Source organism: Lagenorhynchus albirostris, chromosome 2 (genome assembly GCF_949774975.1).
Source record: "Lagenorhynchus albirostris chromosome 2, mLagAlb1.1, whole genome shotgun sequence".
Lineage (NCBI taxonomy): Eukaryota > Metazoa > Chordata > Mammalia > Artiodactyla > Delphinidae > Lagenorhynchus > Lagenorhynchus albirostris.
In genome coordinates this window covers 1,035,390-1,061,392 of record NC_083096.1, presented here as the reverse complement: position 1 = coordinate 1,061,392, position 26,003 = coordinate 1,035,390, and the positions used below count along the sequence as shown (strand labels likewise).

At 59.3% G+C, this 26,003-nt stretch overlaps 1 protein-coding gene across 5 annotated transcripts in view; it reads left to right on the top strand.

The window, feature by feature from the left end:
• The window catches only part of NAV1 (neuron navigator 1), a 211,499-nt gene that overhangs the window by 124,977 nt on the left and 60,519 nt on the right, over positions 1-26,003 (top strand). For 4 of the 5 annotated variants that reach the window (XM_060126314.1, XM_060126299.1, XM_060126324.1 and 1 more), the window contains 2 exons: positions 2,486-2,588; positions 6,998-7,363. In XM_060126314.1, the coding sequence (XP_059982297.1) occupies positions 2,486-2,588; positions 6,998-7,363 (469 nt within the window). Of the gene's footprint in view, positions 1-2,485; positions 2,589-6,997; positions 7,364-23,721; positions 23,832-26,003 lie in introns of those variants that run through there. The other variant, XM_060126332.1, reaches the window with a different exon arrangement.

The following is a 26,003-nucleotide window of genomic DNA, read 5'->3' as shown; positions in this document are numbered from 1 at the left end:
CGCCCAGCCTAGGCACAGGGTCTGCAGCTCCTTGAGCCACAGAGGCCTTCCCTTACATGCAGCCTCTTGTCCTGGGACTCCCGCTGCACCCCCAGAGATGGGCCTGTCACCTGAGAATGTGGACACAGCCGGACTCTCACCACCAGCTGCACCTGAGCTGAGTCTTTGACGAGCAGGGTGGCATGCCCGAGATGGCCACCAGGGGACGCTGCTGGGGCTCGGAGGGAGTTGTGGGGTGGTACCTCTGCAGACTTGGGGCAGAGAGCAGAGCCAGGCCCCCTAGCTCTGTCCCAGCTCTGTCCCCAGCTTTGTCCCCAGCTCTGTCCCCGCCTCCCCCCCGCATGCCCACTTACACCTGGGGCAGCAGCCTGATGCCACATGTTGCTCATTGATACCTTTCTGCACCTCCAGCCAATCATCCCCCCGCCCCCCGTCCCTGACCTCAGCCTCCCGCTCCTCCTGTGACCGTGTTGGACTGAGTCACTTCCAAGGACTCTTGTGGAAAAAAGACGTTTTGCTAATGGGACACGTATCCATCCATCCTTTTTTTATGTGTGTTTATGGTCTCGTCCATCCATTCTAGAGACGGTCACCGAGCACCTACTCCGTGCCACCACTGGCCTGGTGCCGGCGATGCCGAGATGCCCTGGGATCGATGCGAAGAAGTGTGAGCTTCTTCCTGGACCTGACTGTGCCCTGTGCTCCATGTGAGGCGCGGGACCCTGTCTCTGAGGCTCAGTTTCTCCTCCGTGAAATGGGGCAGCAGCACAGAGCTCCCCCACGTGCTGTGAGGCCCCGCCTCGCTGATGCCTGCCTGGGGTTGGCACACACGGTCTCCGAGTCACCCTTGGTCCCTTCCTCTCGGGGACACTCACCCCTCGGAGTCGTGGGCACCTCTTCCCTCACCTCTGCCAAACGCATGGAAAGCATCGCCCTGGCCCAGGAGCCCCCCCCCCCCCGATCTTGGTCCCCATATAGGCCTTTTAGGAGCAAGCTTTAAAAATATACGTACACAGACAGGGTCCCTGTCTGTTCTCCACACCAAGCCATCATTACAGCCGCGGAGCAGCTCACACGTGACCCTTGCCAGGATAAACAGGCACTGGCACCCCAGGCGTGCTGCGCGAGGAGACCTGCCCTCCTCCCTGCCGGCTGCCCCCAGGCCCCCAGGGGAGGGAGGTGGCTGGGCTCCGCGTGGAGCCGGTTCTATGGAAAGGTGCCTCCGAGGCTCTAGGAAGGCTTCCTGCAGCCCTCACCTCGCTGACCAGACAGGCAGGGCAGCCGCCTGCCAGCCGGCCGGACCTAGTCTTGGGGAAAAGTCCCCTGAAGGGACTCAGAAACGTCCCCTTCGGCAGCTAACAGAGCTGCACGCTCCTGCTGGGTCTGGGTGGGGGAGGGCCCCGAGGGTCCGGATCGGGGGCCCGGTAGCCTGCGGGGTCAGAGCTCTGGGGTTTTCCCCGTTGCTTTGCTGTCGTCTCCGGGGGTCTGTGACTCTCCCACGGGTTGTGCCTTTGAGGGACGCAATGGGGGATCTGCCTGCACTCGGTGACTGTGGGTCCCAGGTCCCCGCTAAGCCGTGGAGCAGGGTGGACCGTGGTGTCTTGCTTCGTGGAGGCGCCCTGGGTGGACTGGCGGGGGGAAGGGCGAAGTCCCTGACTCTCTCCATGCTTGGCACCCTCAGGCTTTCGGATGTTTCCACCCTGGGAAGGCGATGGGGCACGTTTCTGTGTGCTGTGGTGGAGTCTCCTCTGTCCAGGCTAAAGTCCTGCCTGGAGACCAAGGCTGGGTTCCATGACCCAGATGGTGCAGGGTCAGCAGTGGGGCTGCACCCGCACAGCCTCACCTGGGCTCACACCGCCGGCCTGGGGTCTGGATGCCCTGTGCTCAGCCCGTGCCCTGGAAGATGGTTGCTCACTGCCCCCCGCCCGCCAGCGTTTCGGGGGCTCTGGGCAAACTCTCCCCTGGACCCCAGCAGCAGACGCTCCCAGCCTGGGGCTGGCTCACACCAGCTCCCAGAGCCAACCGTCAGCCCCTCCCCCTGACCCTGGGGTCGGCGACATCACGTTGGCAGCCTCACAGCAGGTGCTGATACCCCAGAAACTGGCCAGCACTATCCACTTGGGCATCCCCACCTACGAGAGCCGGTTGTTAAACATTTACCAACACATCTCCAGAGACGGGGTTTCGGGCAGACCTTCCGGGGCCTGGGCCGGGGCCTCTGCCGGGAGAAGCGGGGCCCCCCAAAGTGACGCCAGGCTGGGGTGGTCTTGCGGGGCTCTGGGAGGACGCTGAAGGCCGTTGCCTGCAGCCCCCGTCCAGGGCTGGGACGTCAGGACTCCAGGGCATGTCCAGGGCCCTTAGGAGGGCCTGGGAGGCAGACCCTCGTGCCCCCGGGACCGCTCCCCTGGGGATACGGTCACCTGCCACCTCCCGGCCCAGCAGTGACTCCCCTACACTCATCCAGCTTCTCCTCTCCCCACTCTAGATCCGGAGTCCCAGAGAAAGAGGACGGTGCAGAATGTCCTGGATCTACGACAGAACCTGGAGGAGACCATGTCCAGCCTGCGAGGGTCCCAGGTGACACACAGGTGAGAGCCAGCTGCCCCCTCTTCCTCCCATTGTTGGGGGGCAGGGCCCGCGACCTCGCCCCGAGCGCGCGAGGTCGGTGGGCGTCTGAGCAGTGCGCGCTCAGCCCCCGGGGCCACGTCCGTGCGCCCACAGGAGGGGTGTGGCCTTGCTTGTTGTCTGCTGCTGCTGGAGACTTAGGTTTCGTTTCGTGAAGCTGGAGCATCACTGGAAGGGAGGTGGGAAGCAGGAGCCATCGCGGGGCTCAGGCTCTGGTCTCCCACATCCGTGTCCCTGCTGGGTGCCCGTCTCCTCGTGGTCACAGGGGTTATTAACTACCCTCCTGTTCTGTTCTGAAGTTTCCACATGCCCTTCCCGACACCCAGCATCCTTCTTGCCCTTCAGCCGCTGGCCAGCACGGTGGCCCAGGTTCCATGCCACGCAGACCCCCTCCACCTGGCCCCCGAGAGCCTCGCAGCCCCCACCAGGACCCCTCCCGCAGCATCTCCCTGCCCGGTGTCCTGGCCTCAGGCTCTGCCGTGACTCAGAATTTCCCGCACTGGCTCCTTGGGCTGCCTGATGAGCTCATGCCGTCGGCTCCAAGGGGGACAGAGGGCCGGGCTACACCCTGGGGGGTAGAGAGCAAACAGCCAGGATTGAGAAATCCTGGGGGCTGTGGAGCAGGAAGGTGGAGAAAGGGCCTGGAAGCCAGTTCCTCCCCATCTCCTGGGGTTGGAAAATGAGAGCAAAGTTGGGATCTAGGGGCAGTGTGAAAAGGGCTTTTCTTGGCCCAAGTGTGTGGCCAAGTTATATGCAGACCAACTTGACATACCTCCAGTGACAGAGAACTCACTACCTCTCAGCCATCCCTTCCTCGTGGGGTTGCTGTGACTATGAAGTGGAGCTGAAGTCTGGCCTCAGTGGCTCCCACCCATCGGCTCCTGTTCCCCTGCTGAGAATCCTCCTCCTTCCTTCCCACACTCTTTCCCCGGCCCCATCCCATCTGGACACGCAGCCCTTTGCTCCCAGACATCTAAAACATTTTACATGATGAGGCAAAGCCTCTTCTCTCTGGGGTTACCTCTGCTCAGGCCAGCAGGACCCCGACTAGTGATGAAAGGGATGTGATCAGGGAGGGCTGAGAAAAGAAGTGGATGGTGGGGCTCCGGGAGGCCCTGGGACTCAGGTCCCTTACGTCTGTGTCCAGCCTCCAGCCCTCCCAGCCCTGAGCAGAGCCCAGGTGGGACAGGGGTCTGGCTTGGCTCGGCTGACCACTTTAAGGACCCAGTGGATGAAATTTTGAACGTCCTCCTTCCCCCAGCCAGGGAAGTTGTTGGAACGGTGCTCAGCGCCGAATCACCCGCCAGCCCCATGCCAAAGAAGGCAGCGAGAGCTCCGTTCCTGAGAGGGTCACACCCCAGATGACTCAGCCACAGGGAAAGGGCAGCCGCAGCAGCCCCGGCCTCCCGTTCCCCTGCCTCTGAGCCCCCAGCCTCCTGTTCCCCTGCCTCTGAGCCCCCAGACCCCCAGCCTCCTGGTGCCCCGACCTCTGAGCCCCCAGACCTCCAAGTTAAGGCACCTTGACCCCAGGCAGGCTCTGCTGCTTTCTGCTTGGGGGCAGAGTGGGAAGAGGAAGGCCAGAAGCCTTTTGCATGAAGTTGACTGGTGCGTGGGCAGCGCCTCGGGCCTCTGGCTTCTCTCTCCCTTTATGGGAAAAAGAACCAAGAGCCCTGAAGCTGGTTTTTCTGTTTACTGTGGACCCAGAGCCACTTCCTGTCTTAGGCTTTGGTTTATATTATTCCTGGTTCACACTTTGATAGCCAAAACAATGATTCCCTGAATTTTTACGGCCGTTTTACTTATTAAAGTGCTTTCCATCAATCAGCCCTTCCCTCGGCCCTGGGAGTGGACAGGATGTGTACACACGCCCTGAGTTAGAGAAGGTGCAGCGGGGGGCTCCGGAGAAGGGGTCACAGGCCAGAGTCTCACGAGTGGATCAGGGTGGCTTCTGCGTCCAGCGAGCTGAGAGCCCGGCCGGCTGAGTGCAGGACAAACACAGGCTCCGTCCTGGAGGAGCTTACAGTCCAGTGAGTGTGTCCAGCAAGGTTATTTTCACGCTGGAGCTGACAGGCTGCCTCTAGATTCAGTTCCTTTTCAGAAACCTCTCCTCCTATCCGACTTCCCCTATTTCCCTGGCTTGTTCCCCCGCAAGGAGAGAGTGTGGGTCAGAGAGCTGCAGCCGGAGAGGAAGTGGAACTCCGCCCTCAACCCGCTCCAGGCCCACCATGCCCTCCACTCCATAAAACGTCCTCCCCAGAGAGAAGCAAGACTGAAGGGCGGAATCTAGGACTGGAAATCAAGGACCCAAGTTTGAGCTAGAATTTCCACCACCGACTCAGAGGTGTCTGGAGGTGTGTTTGGGGACAGAGGGGAGCAGTGAGGCCGAGGCCGCGAGCCGGGAACAGGACCGAGGGACCTGGCACTTGGCACACCCACACGCGACGCTAGTTTTGCTACAAAACGGGCTCCCCTGAAGCTCTCCATCGTCCTGTCACCAGGGCCGTCACTGGCTTCTTCCTTTTGCTCCTCGCCCCCTTGTCACCGTCAGCTTTTGTTTGTTTGTTTGTTTGTTGCGCGGTACGTGGGCCTCTCACTGTTGTGGCCTCTTCCGTTGCGGAGCACAGGCTCCGGACGCGCAGGCTCAGCGGCCATGGCTCACGGGCCCAGCCGCTCCGCGGCATGTGGGATCTTCCCGGACCGGGGCACGAACCCACGTCCCCTGCATCGGCAGGCGGACTCTCAACCACTGCGCCACCAGGGAAGCCCCGGTCAGCTTGTTTTTACTAAGCCCCTACTTGCTGCACAAGGCCCGGTACTGAGTCTCACTTCGAGAACTCGCCTGATCGTCCGTCCTGGGCTCACCCCCGCCCATGCGGTCTTGAGTGCCAAGCACCCGCCGGGGTGTGCAGAGGGCAACCCGCCACGGTGAGCGAGGCAGGCCGCTCCCGCCTCCCCCCAGGACCACAAGCACCCAGGGAACTGCCGTTCCCCCTGAGGTCCGAGTCACTAGAAAGGGAAAGTACCCAGGGTACCACACACAGGATAGACAGGAAGTCCCAAGGGGAGAAGCTGGGTGTGGACCAGGCCAGGAAGTCTGCTCGCTGATTGCCCTGCCCATCCCGGCCCCCTGCTCACCCACAGGACTTCTGCAGGGACCACCATCACAGTCAAGGCCCATACAGCTCCCTCCAGTTTCTGATCAAAAAATAAAACCCTGTTTTCTCAGGATTGACAGAGACAATTTTGGAGGATTTTGTTATTTTCAAGGAACTTTACAAAAACAAGAATAGAAAAATCAGTGTCTCCCTCCATTTGACCCCCTAGAGTGACTAAGAAATGGATGTGTTTGCAGATTAGAGATTCCTGAGCTCTGTAACCCAGCTTTCCTTTGCCGCCCAGCTTTCCTGGCCCCCAGATCCCATCTCATTTATTCAACCCTGTCTGGCTACTTCGGCCAAGCCACTGAGACCCCACCTGCGGTTGATCTGCTAGGCTGGGGGGGGATTGTGGGCCTCTGCCTGTCCAAGCAGCCACCTTGGCCCCTGAGGGAGAGAGGCATCTTCTTCCCCAGCTCCAGACCCCCTGGGCTCAGGCCATCTAGCACTGACCTGCTTCCCTGGCCTGGCCGAGCAGGGCCTGAGGCTTCACCCGCTCCGTCCATTTTCCCACGTTCTCCCCTCTGTCCGGCTAAGGCCGCTCTGTCCTCTGCTGAGGTTCCACTGCTTCTCCCGATGCCCACGCCTTGGCCGGGGCTAGTCTTTCGGGGACCTACGTGCTCCACACCCCACTCCTGACTTTGCTGTCTCTGGTTTGGGGAGCAGCTAGCCCTGAGTTCACTAACAGAAAAGAGGTGCGAGACTCCCTGAACAAAATGAATGATCGAGGCCTTCCACTCTCAGGTGACCCCCCCAGGTCTCGTGGGGCCCTTCCCGTTCATTGCACACCTTCTGTCTACCAGGCACTGTGTCAGGTCTTTACAACTCTATATATGATAAAGTAGCTATTATAGTTTTATCCCCATTTGACAGATGAGGGGATGGAGGCTTGCCAAGGTTGATGACTTGCCTCGGCCTCCTGACTCATAAATAGTAGAAAAGGATTCAAACCCAGGTCATATTATAAAATCTGTGCCCTTACCGTGTACGGGATTCCTTCCCTAGCGCTCACCGGCCTCTTCCTTTGACAACCTGAGCTGACACACCTCAGGGCAACATACACCCTAAGAGGCCTCCAGGAGGCCCAGGAGCTCGGGCAGGGGGGCAGAGGGGCAGAGGCGGGAGGGCGAAAGAGTGGAGGGAGGCATTACAGCCGCCCGAGGACCGGGCTCAGAGCGCCGGACTGGAGAGTAACCAGTGCCCTTCCACCCGTCCAGCTCCCTCGAGATGACCTGCTACGACAGCGACGACGCCAACCCCCGCAGTGTGTCCAGCCTGTCCAACCGCTCGTCGCCCCTCTCCTGGCGCTACGGCCAGTCCAGCCCGCGGCTGCAGGCCGGGGACGCGCCGTCGGTGGGCGGCAGCTGCCGCTCGGAGGGGCCGCCCTCCTGGTACATGCACGGGGAGCGCGCGCACTACGCGCACACCATGCCCATGCGCTCCCCCAGCAAGCTTGGCCACATCTCGCGCCTGGAGCTGGTCGAGTCCCTGGACTCGGACGACGTGGACCTCAAGTCCGGCTACATGAGCGACAGCGACCTCATGGGCAAGACGATGACGGAGGACGACGACATCACCACCGGGTAGGAGCGGCCCGTGGGCAGCTGGGGGGAGGACAGTCCAGTGCGCGGACGCCAGAAGGGCGGATGGACCCCAGGGAGGGCGAGGGGACCACGGACAGCGAAGCGCGTGGATCCCATAAGGGTGGATGGACTTCGCTCCGGGGAAGGAAGCTGTTCTGTGACAAGGAGCCAGTGGGGGGGGGGGGGCGTCGAGTGGGCTGTCGCGCGAGGTTGGTCGGGGTGTGTGTGTGTGTGGGGGGGCGATATCTGAGGAGCTGTTTGGTCAGCGAAGGTGCCCCCTCATGGGCCCCTGCAGCTGTCATTCTGTGGCAGCCTCGCCCTCCGCCTGGTCTCCGACCCCGACCCGCTGGTGGTCTGGGCCCTGGAGGATTCTTGTGCTGTACGCGTGCACGTGGGACAGCCTGACCTCCCTATTTGAGAGTCAGGGTGACAGGGTCCCTTTCCCTCGAGGGACTACTGAGAAGAGAGGCCAAGGGCGTGTGTTGGGAGCGCTGGAGAGCGGAGCGCAGTACTAGCTCTGCTTCCAACGCTGGGCCCCAACCCCTGTCCCCACCCCACCCTGGCCCCCTTTCTCCTCCTCTGGTTTCCTCCTGTGCAAACCTCTGCCAGCGCTTCAACTTCCGAGTCTGACCCAGACGCGGCACCCTCCGTCAAACCTTTCTTTCCCGTCTTCCTCTTCTCATCTTTTTCTGCCCCATAGACAGGGTTGGGTTTGTGGAGCCGCTTGCGTCGGCGGGGGGGGGGGGCGCAGTCTGGGACATGAGGGGAGAGGACAGGAAGAAAGAATTGCTAGGGACTTCAGGGTCCGAGAGCTGAGACCAGAGCACTGCACAGCTTCTGGAAGCTCTCAGGCATCTCCGGCTGGCTCTACCTCCACTCGCCCTTCTTGGTTTGCTGGACCCTCCCAGGGACCACACGGGTAGCCGCAGTTTCCCTCCCCACCCCCCTTGGAACTACTTCTCCCCAGTAAACAGCTCGAACTGGAAGGGAGTGGAAGGTAGCTGAGCTCCAGGCTGTCCACTGCTCCCCACCCCAGGGATGTACTGGGAGGACCGGACCTGGCAGGGCCTGTCCCGATGACAGGCTGCTTTGGAGCAAAACAACTGACTCATGAATGGGGTTGTTTACTTCTTGTAAGCCCCAGGGGCCGGCCCACCTCTTGTCAGCTCCACCAGCGTGGGGCTGGGGCCGGAGACAGTTGTCCAGCTCCTCGTGGGTGCAGAGGCTGTGCTAGGTGGAGGAGAGCCTGGCATCTGATGCTGCTCTGCACAGCCTCTGCCCCAGGAAGCCCTTCTCCTCTGAGGAAGTGTTGGGTCCCTGCCCTCTGACATCGCCCAGCTGGACAGGGCAGAGAGCTCCCACGTCCAGGACTCTGCCTTTGGAGAGACCCCAGTCTGAAGCAGGTGGTGGGACCTCTGGCACCTAACCAGCTGTGAGCTTGGGCGACTCACTTAAGCTCTCTAGGCTTCGGTTTGTCTGTCGATGATAATAATAGAACTTATCTCAGGGTGATGATAAGGGTTAAATGCATTAATTACATAAAGTGCTTGGGATAATTCCTGGCTCTTTGTAAATGCTCAATCCATGTTAGTTTATTTTTATTGCTATTATTGTTGTTACTATTATCGTTAAAATCACCCTCTAAAGGACGGGAGGGACTCCTGCCCCCTGAGGGTCCCAGGCTTGCCCTCAGGGACTGGGCAGCGCAGCACAGCCCCATCAGGATCGGCAGCAAGGACAGATGTAGCAGCAGCTGGCCAATCCTGGGGACATAGATTCAGGGGTGTGTGGGTACGGAGTGCTGGGCGGGGGAGCCAGGAAAGACGCCCTTTACTTGGCCTCTAGCACCTTGTCTTTGTCCTCTTTCCTCTGGACAGTGTGTGTGCTCCTGAATCAGTGCAAAAGCAGAGTTCACTAGACTGGCATGGATGGGACCTTCCCTCCCTGTGCACTCATGCCCATCAGCCCTGGGGAAGCGCGGGGTTCGCAGGGAACACAGAACAGAGTGGCGATACCCACAAAGTGGTCCTCGCTGCGAACTGCAGTGCTGGCGCCAAGATAATTTCACATGAGTTTTTACGGTCAGTCTGCAATTAGCAGCAACTCTCAACGAGCCAGTTCTAAGGGGGCTGTGGCGTTAACATCCCCGCCAGCGCTGTCAACACAACCATCCTTTAATGCCTTTAAGCAGTCAGAGTTGAAGGGAATCCATTTATAACCCCCAGTAATTTGAATATAACCAATCACTCCTCAGTTATGTGTTTTCACAGTTAAGGGCTGTGTTTTTTCACTAGAAGCAGGGCATCCTGGGTTCCAGGGAACCTGAGCCGCACTTGCCCAGCCCCTTTCTGGTCCTCCCTCTCCCACTGTGGTTTCCATCCAGGTTTTGTAACTTAGAAAACGTCCTGCTCCTAAGAAAATTGCTTTTCCTACTCATAAGACAGGCAGGGCTATTCCCTTCTCACCTGCCAGTGACACCCCATCCCTTCCCCGTGGGCCACTGCCCATGACCATTCACTTCCCGACTCTCAGAAGTCTCAGCGCTGGGCGAGCAGGACAGGTGAGGCTCGCCGCCGGGCTTTCGCTCCCCCCATCCCCCCGACCCCAGCTGACACAGTCACAGGCCATCCCGGTGAGACGTGGAGGATGGCAGTGACCCCGAGGCTTTCTCGGTGCCCTCCGTCCATCCCCTGATGGGGGATCGCCCACATGGGGCTCTTCCCAAGCCCTTGTTCAGTCCGGAATCAGCCCTCCCCGCTCCATCCCAATGCCTGGCCGATTCCGGGTTGCCCATCTGGGTGAGCTCAGGGAAGGCAGATTCTTCAAACTGAAGCTCAACAAACCAGGATGCGGAAGGGAATGCAGCTGCTAGAACCGTCATATACTTGAAGTTATATATTTAAACAATTATAGTAAAATATGGTTTTATATGTGGCTAATATCTTAAGTGCCTTTTTTTTTTTTTTTTTTTTTTTTTTTTGCGGTACGGTACGCGGGCCTCTCTCCGCTGTGGCCTCTCCCGTTGCGGAGCACAGGCTCCGGACGCGCAGGCTCGGCGGCCACGGCTCACGGGCCCAGCCGCTCCGTGGCATGTGGGATCCTCCCGGACCGGGGCACGAACCTGCGTCCCCTGCATCGGCAGGCGGACTCTCAACCAGTGCGCCACCAGGGAAGCCCTTAACTGCTTTTAAGTTTAAGAGTTCAGTGGTGGTAATTACGTTCACATTGCCGTGTCACCATCACTGACGTCATCTCCAGGACTTTTTCATCTTCCCAAGCTGAAACTCTGCACCCGTTAAACACTGACTCCCCAGCCCCCTCTCCAGCCCCCCACCCCACCCCTTCCTCTTTCTGTCTCTATGAGCTTGACTATTCTAAGGACCTCACAGAACTGGAAATCACACGGTATTTGTCTTTTTCAGACTGGCTTATTTCACTCAGCATCATGTCCTCAAGATTCATCCATGTGATAGCAGTCGGAATTTCCTTCCCTTTTAGGGCCAAATAATATTCCATTGTATATACAGACCACAGTTTGTCTATCCATTTACGCACTGATATACATTTGGGTTGCTTGCTGTGAACATGAGTGTACAAATATTTCCTCAAGCATCTGCTTTCAATTCTTTCGGGTGTATTCTCAGCAGTGGAATTGCTAGATCATATGTAGCCCTATTTTTAATTTTTTCGAGGAACCACATACAGTTTTCCAGAGTGGCCGCACCATTTTCCATCCCCACCCGCAGTGCATGAGGGCTGCCTTTTCTCCACATTCTCGCCAACACTTGTTATTTTCCATGTGTTTGTTTTTTTAATAACAGCCATCGTGATGGGTATGAAGTGGTTTTAATCTGCATTTCCCTAATGACTAGAGATGCTGAACATCTTTTCATGTGTTTATTAGCCGTTCGTATGTCTTCTTTGCAGAAATATCTATTCAAGGCTTTTGTCCATTTTTTAATTAGGTTGTTTGGTTGTTGTGGTTAAGTTGTAGGAGTTCTTTATATATTCTGGGTATTAATCCCCTATCAGACATATGATTTGCACATATCTTCTCCCATTCTGTGGGTTGCCTTTTCATTCTGTTGATGGTGCCCTTTAATGCGCAAAAGTTTTTCATTTCAATCAAGTCTAGTTTATCTCTTGTTTCTTTTGTTGCCTACACTGTAGGTGTCATAGTCAAGAAATGATTGCCAAATCCAATGTCATGAACCTTTTCCCCAATGTTTTTCTCCAAGAGTTTTATAGCTGCTGAGGCTTTTTTTAGTTTTTTAAAAAAATTTAATTTATTTATTTATTTATTTTTGGCTGCATCGGGTCTTTGTTGCTGCGCGCAGGCTTTCTCTAGTTGCGGCGAGCGGGGGCTACTCTTAAGGCGGTGTGTGGGCTTCTCATTGCGGTGACTTCTCTTATTGCAGAGCACGGGCTCTAGGCGCGTGGGCTTCAGTAGTTGTGGCGCACGGGCTTCAGTAGCTGTGGCTCGCGGGCTCTAGAGCGCAGGCTCAGCAGTTGTGGCACACGGGCTTAGTTGCTCCGCGGCACGTGGGATCTTCCCGGACCAGGGCTCGAACCCGTGTCCTCGGCATTGGCAGGCGGATTCTTAACCACTGCACTACCAGGGGAGCCCGCTGCTGGGGCTTTTTAAAAATACAAATTCCAAGTCTCATGCCCGGCCTACCTCTCCTACCTCAGGAAGCCGTATTTTTCTGACGCTTCTCAGTGATTTGGGGGCTAGTCTGTCTTCCCATAAAGTTAACAAATCTTCTTCCTGGTAACCCCGACAGCATCTTTCAGCCTTGATTTGGGTGGGCACAGTGCCGGGGGGGCTTATTCCACTCCAAATCGCATAAGATGACAAGAAAGCGTTTAAGTATTCACCTGAAATCTGCTTCACTTCTGCCTGTGGATTCGAATGTTGTCATCTGAGAAAAACAGACTAAGTGGAAGTCTTTATCCACACATTTCAACACGTTCTTAATGATGGTTCAGATAGTCTCTTCTCTACAAAAGAAAGGCTCCCCAACTCATTTCAGTACTTCCTGAAATGACCCAGTTTTCCAGATCCCACCTGTCCTCGTTACCCTCCTCTGGAAGCTCTCAGGTTGTCAATGATCCTCTTAGAATTATGGCACCTGGACTGATCTACCCGGTCCTGGCAGGGTGACATCCAGAGCCTGACGCCGGGGACAGCATCGGCTTGGCTGCCGGCTGCCCTAGGTGGCAGCTCAGGACATTTTTACCTCCTGAGAAGAGAAGAGGAATTTGTTTTTCTAAAAATAGGGAGGTCTGGAATTTAATCTAAATAAGGAGATGAGTTCCACAGTCATCTGCACACGCCTAACCCCCAGTGTTGGGGTGGGAGGTGGGGGCGCTGCACCTATAGAGGTGAGTGTGGGCTCCGGCGGGGGTTGAGGGCGTGCGGACGGGGCTGTGCGTGCCCTCCAGCCCCTCCCTCCTTTGACTTGCACGCGCCTCTCACCGTCTCCACTTCCGTCTGTGTAAATGGTGGTCTGGGTGGGCAGGAACCCCAGCTGCGCCACCAGCAGTGCTTTTGTCACACCCTCCCAGGGGCGCCGTTCACCTGGGGTAGAGTAGTCTCTGCAGCCCTGGCAGGACCGCCGTCTGGCGACCTCAACCAAGGACCGCAGAGCTTTAGGCAGAGCCCTGCGGGTGTGCCGGGGGGCAGCGGGGCTCCACCGTCGGGTGGTCCCTGCCCTGCGTGGCGGCTGGCTGCTCCTGTCCTGTCCCTATTCGTCCCCTCCTTCCCCAGCCTGTCCTCTTAAACCGTGCTCGGGAGCTCGGGAACAGATGGGATTCGTTTCCTCCTTGGTGCTGAAGTGTCCTGACGTTGAAAAATGTCAAATAAAATAAACGGTAGGCCCCGGTCTCCTCCCAGGCTGGCTTTTTGCTCCCAGAGGCAGGAGCCCAAGCCTTAACGAAAGCCTCCCGCCTTGCTGAGTGGCCTGGGCCTGGGCAGCCCCCTCCCGAGGAGGAACGTCACTCCCTGGGCTCCAGGTGGCTGATCCCAAGATGCCACACCGCACCCCCTTTAGGGACAGAATCCTCCTACAAGGGGCACTGGGTTTGTAGGGTTTGTACAGAGAGAGAACTCTGGAATGTGAGTGGGCAGGGAGGAGAGTCTTCCTCCCCTGCCCCTGTCTCCTCTGTTACGTGGCAGGCATTCCACCCCGTGGGCGGCTGGACCAGGCCGGGCTTCTGCCCGTGGAACACAAGGATTGGGGCAGAGGGGTAGGGGGCCATCCTGAGGAGGACCCGGCGTTCAAGTTCAGGAAGGAATCAGCTCCTGCCCTTGAAGGGCTTCACATCTAAAAGATGCCTGCGGTATCCACGGCAGCAGCAGAAGTGAGGTGTAGTTGATGCAGACAGTGGCCGTTGCCTCTTCGGGGGTAACATCTAACGGTGACCTGCAGCTTCACGCACATGGCCTCGGCCGACCTTCTCTGGGCGCAGGGGAAGGAGCATCTGAGCAGCCGGGGCTCCCTCCTGAGCCCCCTCTAGCTCGCGGCGTGGCACTAAGCGAGTTCCCAACCCCTCTGAGTCTCCGTTTGCTCATTTGTAAGAAGGTCATCATTTGTGCCTTGGGAGGATCAAGTGGAAAAGAGTGAGAGTGCTCTAAAAAGTATGAAGAACGGTCGGTCTGAAATATTTATTCTGGTTTCAACGTACGGTTCTGTTCATTTAACTGGTGGCCTCTGGCTTAATTAGGGGCTGTTAGAGTATCCACGTAAGATTTCTTCAGCTTGACGGACGAGTTCACAGAGTTTGGGCTTTGACTCTGTTGAGGGGGGTGATCTCGTTTTGCATTTTTACACCGTCTTGATGTACTTTCCGTCCTGTGGTGCAGAGTTAAATGAACCGGCATCGGAGCACAGCCTTGCCGACATGGCACGCCGGGACCGGCGGGGCTGCAGAGTGGTGTGGAGTACGGCTCGCGGCTAGACAGAGCCCTGGCTCTTCTCGTGAGCTCTGTGTGTCACTGCGGGTGCCTGCTCTCCCTCTGCCCGAGTTCCCTTGTCTAGAAAAAGCAGAGAGTGGTGGCCCCCTAGTCTGTAAGGCTGGTGCGAGCACCGAATTAGTGAACACGTTTACTCTGTATATAGTAAGTGTTAGATGTTAGCCATTGGTGCCCGATGGTAGCAAGCTGGGGGCCCTAAGGTGTCACACGCACCTTCTGAAAGACGAGACAGTATTTGGAAAAGTGTGTGTTAACCTTCGTGCTCGTTCCTGAGCCTCCCTGGGAGGAGGACACACTAAGCGGTTCACCAAGCAGGATGGCGGCGTCCTGACCCCCTTCTGCCTGCTCATGCAGTGCTATCGTGTGGCAAAGGGTGCCCCTGTGCGGCTTGGAGACCACCGGCCACGGGTCCGGCGTGTGGCTGTGCAGTGTAGCAAACTCATTGCACACAGGACCGCGCGAGTGACCATGGGTCCTCTCCCGCCGTGACCTGGCTAACGGGCCTGTCTGTACCTCACTCAAACACGTGTGCTGTACACGAAGTGTGTCCTGGGATGGAGTCCCCAGAAGCAGACCTCGAGACAAAGATTTGCGTGCAAGTGGTTTATTTGGGAGATGATTCCAGAAAGCACTGATGGGGGTGGGGAGGTGGGTCGGGGAGAGGAGGAAGCCAGTACAGGATGCGTTCTGTGCGGGTCACTGTTGAGGTCAGCTGGGCTTGGGGGTTCTGGGGGATTACATGCCCACCCAGAGGGCCAGGAAGCCCGGATATTTATCTTTCGACGCCCAGTCGTTACCGGCTGAGGGCAGCTCCCAGGGGCATTGCATCCTGGTGTTTTCTGCTGCTTCACGCAGACTGAGAGTCACAGGTGCCTGCAGAGCGGCTGTGTCTGTGTTTATGGGAACAGTAAGTGCAGAGGGGACATAGGTGGGGTACAAGGGACATCAGTTATAAAGAGGGAAGATGGGAAGGGAGGAGCTGTGGAGTCAGATTCCTGGTCTGTTGGGAGCGAGGGGATGGCTTCAGAGAGCCAGTGGCTGTCGAAACGCCCTTCATTCCTAAAGCAGAATAGTGAAAGCATTGCTGAGAGCGTGCGGGGTGGAATCACAGGGTCTGTTCAGACCCAACAGGGTGGCTGGGAGGTTGCAGTGAGCCAGGTATTCCAGAGGGGCAGCTGGATGTGTGCTGGTTGCCAAGGCGACGGATGCAGGCAGAGGAGGGGCCCCTCTGGTGTGTCCTAGTAACCTACAGTTGAGCTGCCGGGTTTTCCCCGAGTTTGATGATATACAAGCTGGTTGACAGTCAAGACGGATAAGGGTTGCGGAAGCCGTGGAGACGGGTCTGGCACCTCCCCACCAGTCCTGCCCGCCTGCCTGCCCGTCCACTTGTCTCTTCTCCTTCATCGTCGGCCTCCTCCTTTCCCCACCCACACACCTTATGTTCTGGGATGAGCCAGCTGGGCTCGTGGAGTGCTGGAAATTCCATGCAATCTGATATTACAGGAAGAGCCCGAGTCTGGAGTGGGCTCAGATGCCAGCTCTGAGGCTTTGGGGAGGCTGTGCGTCCATTCTGGTGGGGCTGGTCCAGTGGGAATAGGGTCGTCGTGAGACTGTCATGGAGTACATCGTAATAAAGTGCTAGGTATACAGCAGGTGCTCGGCAAATGTTACCTACCTCCCCTCTCTCGGTCGGCACCTAGAAAACCAACGCTCTGAAGGTCTGAAGGCCGCCTGCAGAGGGGGACTTGCCCAGCTGGGGGGTTGGGGGGTGATACCTAGTCGCTCACTTGTCTGTGCCCGGTTCCTCCCGCCACCCCTGCTGGAAGCCTCCCCAAATTCACCCCATTGCAGTGGGACTGCTACCCGACTCGGGGTCGTCCTGGAACTTGTGTGTATAATTTGTGCTGTAGTAACTTGTGCTTTTATAATTCTCTAACAATTGCGCGGCACACGTGGTTTACAAAACACTTCTGTGGCACTCTCTCATTTAATCGTAACAGCTCTGTGAATCAGGTATTCTTTTCCCCAATTTACAAGCGAGGAAAGTGGAACTCGGCTTCACTGGCTGGCCAGGAGCTCATAACTTAAAAGTGGCAGCACGGGAGCAGAGCCGGGCGCCTCCGACACCTGCCCTCCCTGTCCCGTGCTCTCTCCAGCTCTCCCGCTGCCTCCATCTGTGTGCAGTATGTGTGTCCCTAAGCTTGGGGGCGGGGGTCACAGGCCTTACTGCCACTGCAGAAGGAGCTCCCCTCAACACCCAGCAGGCCGTGCTGTTGGAGGCCCCCTCCCGGAAGGCCCCTAAGTGACGGCTCCGTCTTCAAGGATAGGGTCATGCTTTGCAAACCACAGAGCGGCCACAGCCGGGAGCTCAGGGCAAGGGCAGAAGGAGCGACGCGCGCCTCATGAATACAGGCTCTGTCGACCGTGGCTCAAAGGCTGAGCTGTCCCAGGATGCTCGCGAGGGGCCAGCTCTGGCCTCTGGGGTATCAGATGTCTCTGGCCAGGCAGCAAAGGACCATTCACTGCGGCTGAAGAAAGGCCAGCAGGCCAGGCTGGGCACCCACCCCCTGAGCTGTGCACAGGCTGCCCCAGAGAGGCTGCAGGACTGAGTTGCTGTTGCCCGTACGTTGGGGCCATGATGGAGCTAGCACAGGCAGATGCATTGAGGTCTGGATTTGGAAAACAGGCAGAACGAGTCAGGCCTTGAGAGACCGCAGGCAGGCAGCTATGGTAGAGACAGACAAGGGCTCACCAATCCACAGGTCAGGGTCACGGAGAGACGGGTGGACAAGATGATGCTGGGGCTGGCGCGGGCGGTAAACAGAGCCAGTGCGCGGGACGTGCAGCCAAGCGGGGGCGAGGGGAGAGCCACCCAGACACACGTGTGAGGGGCTGGATACAAAGAGGCTTCCCTGGCAGAGGGCAGGGCGTGCGCCAGCCACACAGGCCGCAGAGCGTCCGAGAGGTGGAGGGACCAGTGTCTCACCAGCCCGCCTGCTCTGCCCGCCTTGGCCGGCTCGTATTAAGAGGGGTCCAGGGAGTTCCCTGGTGGTCCAGCGGGGAAGATTCTGCGCTCCCAGTGCAGGAGGCATGGGTTCGATCCCTGGTCGGGGAACTAGAGCCCCCCCCCATGCATTCCGCAGCTAACGGTCAGCATGCCGCAACTAAGACCCGGCGCACGTAGCCAAATAAGTAACTATTAAGAGGGGTCTGCCCTGTGCCCTGTCCCTTCCTTCTTGTGGGCCGTCTCCAGCCAGACCCGGGGACACGTCTCCACCGTCGCGGCTGCCCTCTGCTCCTGACCGCTCAGCCCCGTCCAGCCCCTTCCCTGTCTCCTCTCCTCACTGGCCACCCTCTCAGTCTCTCAGCCTCCTCTTCCTTGTCTGGCTTCTGTCTCGGCCCCTGTGGGTCTGATGACAAAGGGGCAGTTCAGGAGCAATGCTGTCCCCATGGACAGGGCCCGGCGGTGGCACTTCCGGCAGCAGAGGCTCCCAGGACGCAGCTTCCCGCCGAGTATGATGAGAAGGAGGCACAGCTATCACCTGCCTGTCACCGTCCCCTCTGAGCGGCAAGCCCCTGCAGCCGCCCTGGGCCCGTGCTCACCTTTCCTCGATGGTCCCCGCGTGAGGTCCTTCCCAGCTCCGAGCGGTCGCCCCTGCGGTCTGGGTGGCAGCAGCCGTCCGTCCCTTGTGGCTCCCCCAGTCCCTGTGGTTAGTTCCTGTTCTTGAGAGATAGGCTGGCGCCGTCGGTGGGGCGCTCCGGAGGCCAGTTGCCCCGGACTTATCCTCGGTTTGCCGCTATGGCCTGCGTGACCCTGGATAAGTGACTTAGCCGCACCGTCTGAAGGGAAAGGGGATGACAGTGCCCACCTCGTGCTGCTTATTCACATGGTCAGTAAGTACTTCTAGAGACCTGCTGTACAGACACTTGGGCGTACAGCAGGAGAAAAAGGCATCATTCTTAAACTCATATACAAAAGAGAGAAGGCACACCAGCCAGCAGGTAACTACGTGGTAGATCGGGCGGTGCTGTGCGTCATAAAGGAAGATGAAGCAGGGTGAGGGACAGAGGGGTGGGTGGGGGCTGTTGGGGAGCGTGGTCAGGGAAAACTCTCCAGTAACTGATGCCCAGAAGAGCATGTGCAAATGCCCTGGGGCAAGAATGGGCATGTGTTCAGGGAAATGCAGGGAGGTCCGTGTGGCTGAAGCAGGTAAACGAGACAGACGGTGATCAGAAATGAGGTCAGGGTGTAGCCAGGGGCCAGGTAGTACAGGTGAGGGGCAGCCACAGGCAGCTTCCAGGCAGAGAAGCAATGAGATCGGACGCGTGTTGCAAAGCGTCTGCCTGGCTCCTGTGAGGGGGCAGCGAAAGGAAGCTGCTCGGATCATCTGGGCGGGGCCGGGTGGGGCGGGAGGCAGAGATTGGCGCTCCAGCTCAGGAACGGGGAACCTGGGTCAGCGGGTGCTTCGGCCAACCTGAAATCACTGCGCCGTCCTCGGGGGTCTCACACTCATACACACACTCACACACACACTCGCGTCTGCCCGGGGGCAGCTGAGGGTCCGGCAGGCCCTGTGGAGGGCGGGCAGCCTCCTGCTGTCTCCGTTCCCACCGCCCCATCTGTCCTGCGCTCTCAGAACCACACAGAGACGCTGAGGTTTGGGACGATGTGAAACAGTTGCCCACTGTGTGCGATCTGGCGGGACGCCGCCTCTCCCAGCTGCAGGGTGGCAGGGAAGGCAGGCCTCCTCAGAGGTTGTGTAAATATTTGGGAAGCAGGCACACAGCTGGGAGTGCGACCCCCTCCTCCAGCTGGCTCGTTTGCTGCCCCAGGAACATCTCAGCCGGACCTGGGGCTGGGCTTTGGGACACCCCACCACGCATGCATCTGCCCTCCAGGCCCGACCCACACTCTCCCACCCACTCTCCACCTCTCCCTTGGAGCCCACGCTGCCCTGGGGAGGGAGTTGGAAAGAAGTGGTAGCACCGCCCCAGAGCCAGGCGGCCTGGGTCTGCAGAAGGGCTGCCCTTCCTCAGCCCACCTTCCCTCCCCGTGAACGCCTGGGCGCCGAGCCAGAGGAGCTCTAAGGCTGTTTCGGCTCTGACATTCCACATCTCCAGCCATGAGAAGTGTGTCTGTGCGGGGCTCAGGCACAGCCCTAATGGGTCCAGAGCCGAGAGAGCTCGCCAGGGTCATGCGCAGGGAGCCCTTGAAGGCCCGGGCCTCCCTGAGAGGCCAAGAAGCCCACCGGGGATCCGACAGCCCCTGGCCTGGGACCCACGTCATCACGGCTCCCATGCCTGGGGCCAGAATACCTGAGGCCACGCTCTCAACCTTCCTGAGCGTGAATGTCCTAAAGCAAGTGGAGACTAACACCTGCCTCACCCTAGATCGCTAGGTTGTTTGAGAATGAAATCCTATGTTATGATGGGAATGTGCTACCCAGAGGCCAGGAATGATTTTTATAGATTTCTTCTATCAAGGTCACAACAGATGATCCCCCAGAATTCAGTGGGGTCATTGGGGGACCCGGGGGTAGGTTTGTAAAAGCAGGGATTAGAGATGCAGTGAGGTCATTCCCCACGGACAGCGTGAGGCCCCACCGGTGTGGACACCGGCTAACTCACCGCCCCCCGCCCCCCCGCATTTTGGGCTGACTCTCTCTCATCGCCCCTGTCTGTGTGGTGAAACGCTCTTTGTTCTGTCTGCCCGGATGCTACCAGCTCGGTGCGCGCGGCCAGGACATGCAGGGGTCTCCGGGCCCAGCTTCCCCCGAGAGCCGAGGGTCTCGTCTGCTGGCCGAGACTTGCGCAGGGGCAGCGACTTTCCTACCTAAAGGAGGGAACAGCCTCGTAACTGAGGGGAAAGAGGGGAGTAGGCATCGGTCCAGAGACAGAGCCTGCCCTGGTACCTCGTCTTCTGAGGGGTCTCACTTCCCTGGCTCACCAGGAATCAGGGGTGCGACCAGGGCCCAGACAGGTGAGACGGGACCTCAGACCACATGGCCCTTCCTGGCAAGTCCTTCTCTTCTTCTCTTGCCTCTAATCAGCCCCGTCTGCCTTGAGACTGTTGTTAGGGAGAGGACCAGGGCCTCCCACAGTCTCCTCGGATGTCTCTGTTGGAAACGGAACATTGGTCCAGAGCCCTGGGGACTGAGATCCCAGGTGTGTGTGGTGAGGGGCAGGGGAGGGAATCAGGCTGAAAGATGCGTGCGTGTTAGTCTCTGCGCCGTCCTGTGCTTTGCACATTTCCTGGCCTCCCTGTGCCTCAGTTTCCCCCTTGTAAAGAGCCACTCTGCTGGGCCTGGCACACGGGACACATGTGATCTGGGCTCCCGAGGGCTGTGAAGAGGAGGCTGTCTGAGATGCAGGCCTTTTTCCTCTCTGGCTGGGTTTTCTTTCTGGAAAAGAGCCTAACTCTCAGCTCCCTCTCAGCAGGTGTCTCCCCCTTCACCCCGCCGCAGGCTACAACTCTGCAGCCTGGGACCCAGAAGGAAGAGCTCAGTCACCCCTGTGTGCCCCTCACTGTGGTCAGAGCAGCCTGGCCACGCCCCCCATACTTGGCCACACCCCCATGAGGGGCGAGGTCGGGGCTGCTGACCCGAGAGGCCGTGGTTTCCTGTCTTCACAGAGGCCCCCACACAGCACTGCTGTCCGGTTACCCAACGCGCCTTGACCTGGTGGCTGGGAATAGCAGGTGCTAATTTGCATGCTACTGATTTAAGGAGCAGAGTCTCCAGGGACCCTGTCCTTACCCTGTGGAAGCCTCTACCAAGCAGGAGGGTGGGTCCCAAGCTGGAGGAAGGTAGGGTCTCCTTGCAGCCCACCTTCCTCCTTGAGGAGGAAAGAGGAACTTATGCAGGGAAACCTCAGATCCTTTTGGGTTCTGACAGGAACCAGTTCCAAGGAGGAGGGGGTTTACAGATCCTCCAGCCCAGAATCCTCTTAGCAGGGGACTCAGAAATCTGGGACCCCTTCCCTGGGCTGAGCTGCTGGCTGGCTTGCTCTCTTTCTGGCCAGTTCCCCCATCGCTGTTGGGGGTGAAATGCAGGGAGGGGAGGGCTGCAGGGAGGGTGGGCGGCGGCTGGGTGTGACGCAGGGGGAGAGGCCCACAGCTCAGCAGGGCTGTGAAGGCCGTCATGGTGTGTGTGTGGCGGGCAGCGGGGGAGGGGGGAGTGGATGGCTCAGTTCCCTGCACAAAAATCTAGTCCTCCAAGTAAACCCCTGTGCCTTACCCTCTTCAGGCCTCCCCTCCCTCCCTCCCTCCCTCCCTCCCTCCAGGCTCTGCCCAGAAAGCCACAAAGGAGGAAACCTGATGGAAAATGCACAGCTAGATCTAGAGGAAAACATCCCCTGCTGGTGACATTCCTCTGGCTGAGACAAAGTCATTTTACCCGGGATTCCATGCTGGCTGGGGCTAAAGAGAATCCCTCACGGTGCACGTCCCGCGTAAGCTGTTCCCCAGATGACCCAGGCGGGCCCCAGCGCAGAGGATCCATCCCGCTCACCCTCCATGTAGGCTGGTGGCGAGGATGGGGTGCAGGGAAGTTACAGAAGAGCCCGGGTGGGGCCTGGCCCGGGCCACGAGGTGGGAGATGCTGCTGCAGAGCCTGCATTCCTCGGATTCCCCCCCACAGCTGCTCAGCCTGGACCCTGGTGCACCTTTCCTGAATCTCACCACCCAAACCACTCAGAGACAGTAAAGGGAATGGAAATCGATTCCCTGCCATGCTAGGGGGTCGCCTGACAGCTCGGTGCTGGGATCACTGCAGCTCTTTACTCCCCTTTGGGCTCAAAGCATATTTGGAAAACTTGGCCGCAGCACATGCACCCTCAGAAACAGACCCCTCCGCAACTCAGTCTGTTCAGGGATCCAGGACAGAGCTCCCTCTGAGAGGTTTCCCGCCCTCCAGAGCTGCGGTTCACCCCTTAGAGCTGCAGCCCCAGGTCAGTGGCGCTGGGCACTCAGAGGACTAGAGCCAGGCGGGCTTTTAGGGAGAAGGGCCATGCTCGGGTCTCAGAGCACCGTCCACACCTCCCTGAAGGTGGGGAGTGCGGAGGGGCTCTGGAAGGGTATGACTCTCCTCTGCCTTAACAGCCGGGGCCGCCGAAGTTCAGAGATGAGAGGCCTAGGGGAACACGCTGGCCTGGGTCTCTGCGTGGGGCTGTCACACACGCTGCCCAAACCCAGAGATACTGCTGCTCTGTGGTTCAAGCTCAGGCCTTCGGGCCTTTAAAAAACTTCCATTGCTGGCGTTGTTTCTGTTGCTTTAAGAAATTGCGGATGTAATCTGTCCATATCTAAGATACAGTCTTTCCCCTTTGCCCGGGTCACTTTGGGGTTGGGAGTGACCTTACACACTCAGACCCTCCCAGGAGCAGCGATGGGCTGGAAGAAGGTGGGCGCAGCAGTGCAGCCCCCGTGCAGCCCCTCCCTCCGCAACGGGGGGCGGGGGGGGGGGTTAAGTTACCAGGAATTCCCTGAGGGGAGAGACGCTCTGTGGGAGAGCCCTCCCACTGATCCCACTTTTTTTTACTCTGCACTAAAATCTTTACATCTTTCTTCCTGATCAGTGAACTGGAAATGCCTCCTGGATGCAGGCACAGACCCTTGCGTGGTGTGCTTTCTCCCCACAATCAGCCCCAACGTGCACGCCGCCCTGTCCCCCCCCCCCGCCCCCCGCGGGAGGAAGGTGAGCCCCGCCCCCCGTCAGTGGTCAGCACTTTTCAGGTCGCCCACCCTGTAAGGAGGACAGCTCCTGAGCAGCCTCTGGCTCTTGCACCCCGTCTGTCCTTCACCCCCTCGGCACCCCCGCCGACCTTGCTGCAGGCGCTGTACTGATCCCGGGCTCTTACTTGGTCTGATTTAAAAGCCTGGAAAGGGGCCAGGAGGGAGCTGGGAGGAAGCCCTCCGGGGAGGGTCCAGCTTCCCCGACCCGTGCCCACCAGCGCACGCGGGCCCCCTGTCCCCAGAGACCTGGGATGCCCACACGCGTCTGCCCGCGTAGGCCGAGGAAGAGCCCGGGTCGACCCGCGGCAGGGGGGTGGTGGTGGCCCGCAGCCGGCGTCGGGGGGGGAGGAGGGGGATGTGACCCGCAGCCGCCCGGCGGAGACCGAGGCCCCAGCCGCCGGCACCTCCCGGCCCCCGAGCCCCGGAACTGCCGCGCCGCGGCGGCTCTTTGTCTACCTGCTCCGGGCGTTAAAGGGCCCGCTCGCAGTCGGGGCTCGGGACCCGAGGCGGCGACGGGAAGTGGGGCTCTGTCGCTTTAAGTGCAGCTGGAGCGGTGAGTCGGGCGGGCGGGGGGAGGAGGGAGCGAGGGGCGAGGGCTGGTCCCGGGTCTCCGGCCGTCCGCGTGGCCGCGCTCAGACCTCCGCTGGTCGGCCGGGCGGGCGCGGCGTCGGCGCGGGGTCGCCGGCGGCCGAGGGCCGCTGCGCCGGGAGGATGCTGCATCTGCCCCTGCCCAGGGCGGGAAGGACGAATTTCTCCCGCAGGTAAGCGCCCCGCCGCGCGCCGGCCCTTCGCTGCCGCAGCCTTGCGGGGTGGGGGGGGGGGGTCCGCACGCTGGAGAGTCTTGACCGCCCTAGCGTCGCGGACCTAGGGGATGGCAGCGCCACCTGAACCTCTGGCTCCCGAGCGTTTGGCCTGTTGGCCTTGGGGTTGGAGGTCGGGGTGCGGAGGGATCTCGGTAGGGGGAGGAAAACAGGGGGCGTGCGACCCCGCGGACCAGGACGGACCTGGGACAATAGCACGACTGGACAGAACTTCCCTGGTTCCCTGCAGTGTGGTGGGGCCGGGGGTCTTGGGGACCTGGGGAGTGGAAAGCGAGGGGGCTTCGCCCCTAGCCGGGTTCCCCCGGCCCCAGAAGCTCTGGGGGTTTTCTGGGGTAAAGGGAGGTGGTGGAGGTGTAGGCTGAGACCTGAGTGGGCGCCGGGCTGAATTTATGACGCCACAGCCGGCTGGATCCCTCAGGGAGAAGTGAAGCCCGGGACCCTACTCTGGGAGGGGATGAGAGCCGGCTGTTTGGGGAACAGACACCGGCCCTGTAAGGTGAGGGTCGGGCACTCAGGCTCCCCACTAAGAGGCAGTGACTGACCGTGGCCAGACCTGGGACCTCGCCGACTTAGAAACCGCGCTTCCAGGAGAGGATTAGGGAATTCCAGCCACCCGGGGAAGAGGGCTGCTGCTGTCTGGTGTTCCTGGGAGCTTCCCACCCCGGTGTGCACCTTCCCTCCCCTCAGCCTCCTTCGGACCTGTGGGGCTGAAGGAAGTTGGGGACTGGGGAGTTGAACGGGAGGCCGATGCCCCTTGCTGTGACCACTCCACACCCCCAGCCCCTAGACCCCTGACTTGCACCCTGTGCTCCTCCCCCGAGGTTCCTAGGAGGGAACGCAATGCAGTTCTGCCCACACAGGCTCAGGGTCAGAGCAGAGCAGTGGGTAAGGCCTGGTGAAGGGGGGGCACCTCCAGCACCCGGAGCCCCTCGGAAGCCTGTCCTGCCGCCCTCCAACTTGGGACCCTTGGAGTCACTTTGCTAAGCTGACTGGTGGGCCTGGGGGTGTTGTAAGAGGAACCAATTCATGAACAGAGAATATTCTAGAGAACAGAGGTCTATTCAGGGACCTGTGGGAATTCCTGTTTGTGCTGGGATCCCGGGCCGAGTCCTGAGTCCCTGGCCCTGGCAAAGGCAGAGGGGAGGGTGCCTTCCTGACCTCCCCTAACCCCACTGCCACCACTGCCACCCCAGCTCAGAACCCACTCCAGGTCCACACGGGGTGTGTCTGAGGACCGTTATAGTTGCACTGGTCCTACTGTTAAGTTTTCCCCCCAGCGCCCCCCAACCCCATGGCAGAAGAGGTGAAAATCTCTTAGTTGGTCCCAGCACCCTTACCTGAACGCACCACGCCTTTCTTCCTCCACCAGCCTTTGCTAGGTGACCCCATCATGCCTTGACATGGAATCCTCCCTGCTCCCTTCCTCTGCTCCACCCCACCCCACCCCAGGAGACCCAGGCTCTGTACAGTGAGCTCAGCATCCGGTCCTGAATCCACAGCTGTTGGGTACTCACCTATCTTCTTACCAGAATCCGACTTCTGGGCAGGTGTGCCAGGTGTGCCTTAGCCTGAGGACAGAGCAGGTCGAGTTACACCTACCCAGCCTGCCAGCTGCCGGCTGGGCTGGGCCGGGCCGGGCTGGACCTGTGGTTTCCTTTTCACGCAAGCCCAAAACTTTCAGGGGGATTGTAGATAGTAGGCAAGGAGAGAGGGGATGTCATAAACTGGAGGTCAGGCCGAGAATTGACAGAGTTCAAATGTAAACTTTAACTGCCGTGGCTCTCATCCACCGAGGGAGGGCTTAGCCCAAGCCTTCGCTCTGGGGACAGCTCAGAACCTAACTTGTAAATGATGTTTGATTGGGGCCAACAGGGATCAAAGAGACGCTTCCCTGCAGGCTCAGGTCTCCCCCCCCACCACCACCACCACACACACTCTGCAGGAGACAGCTGGGGAGGATGTGAGTGAGGTCTCAGGGTGAATGGCTTATTGGCCCTCCAGGATCTCCAGGACCAGCTTTTGATGAGCTGAGCTGTGATCAGTCCTGGGCCTTTCCTCCCCAGATGCCTGGAATTATTGCATCTACGGGGGAGGTGGTTTCCGTTGGTGCCA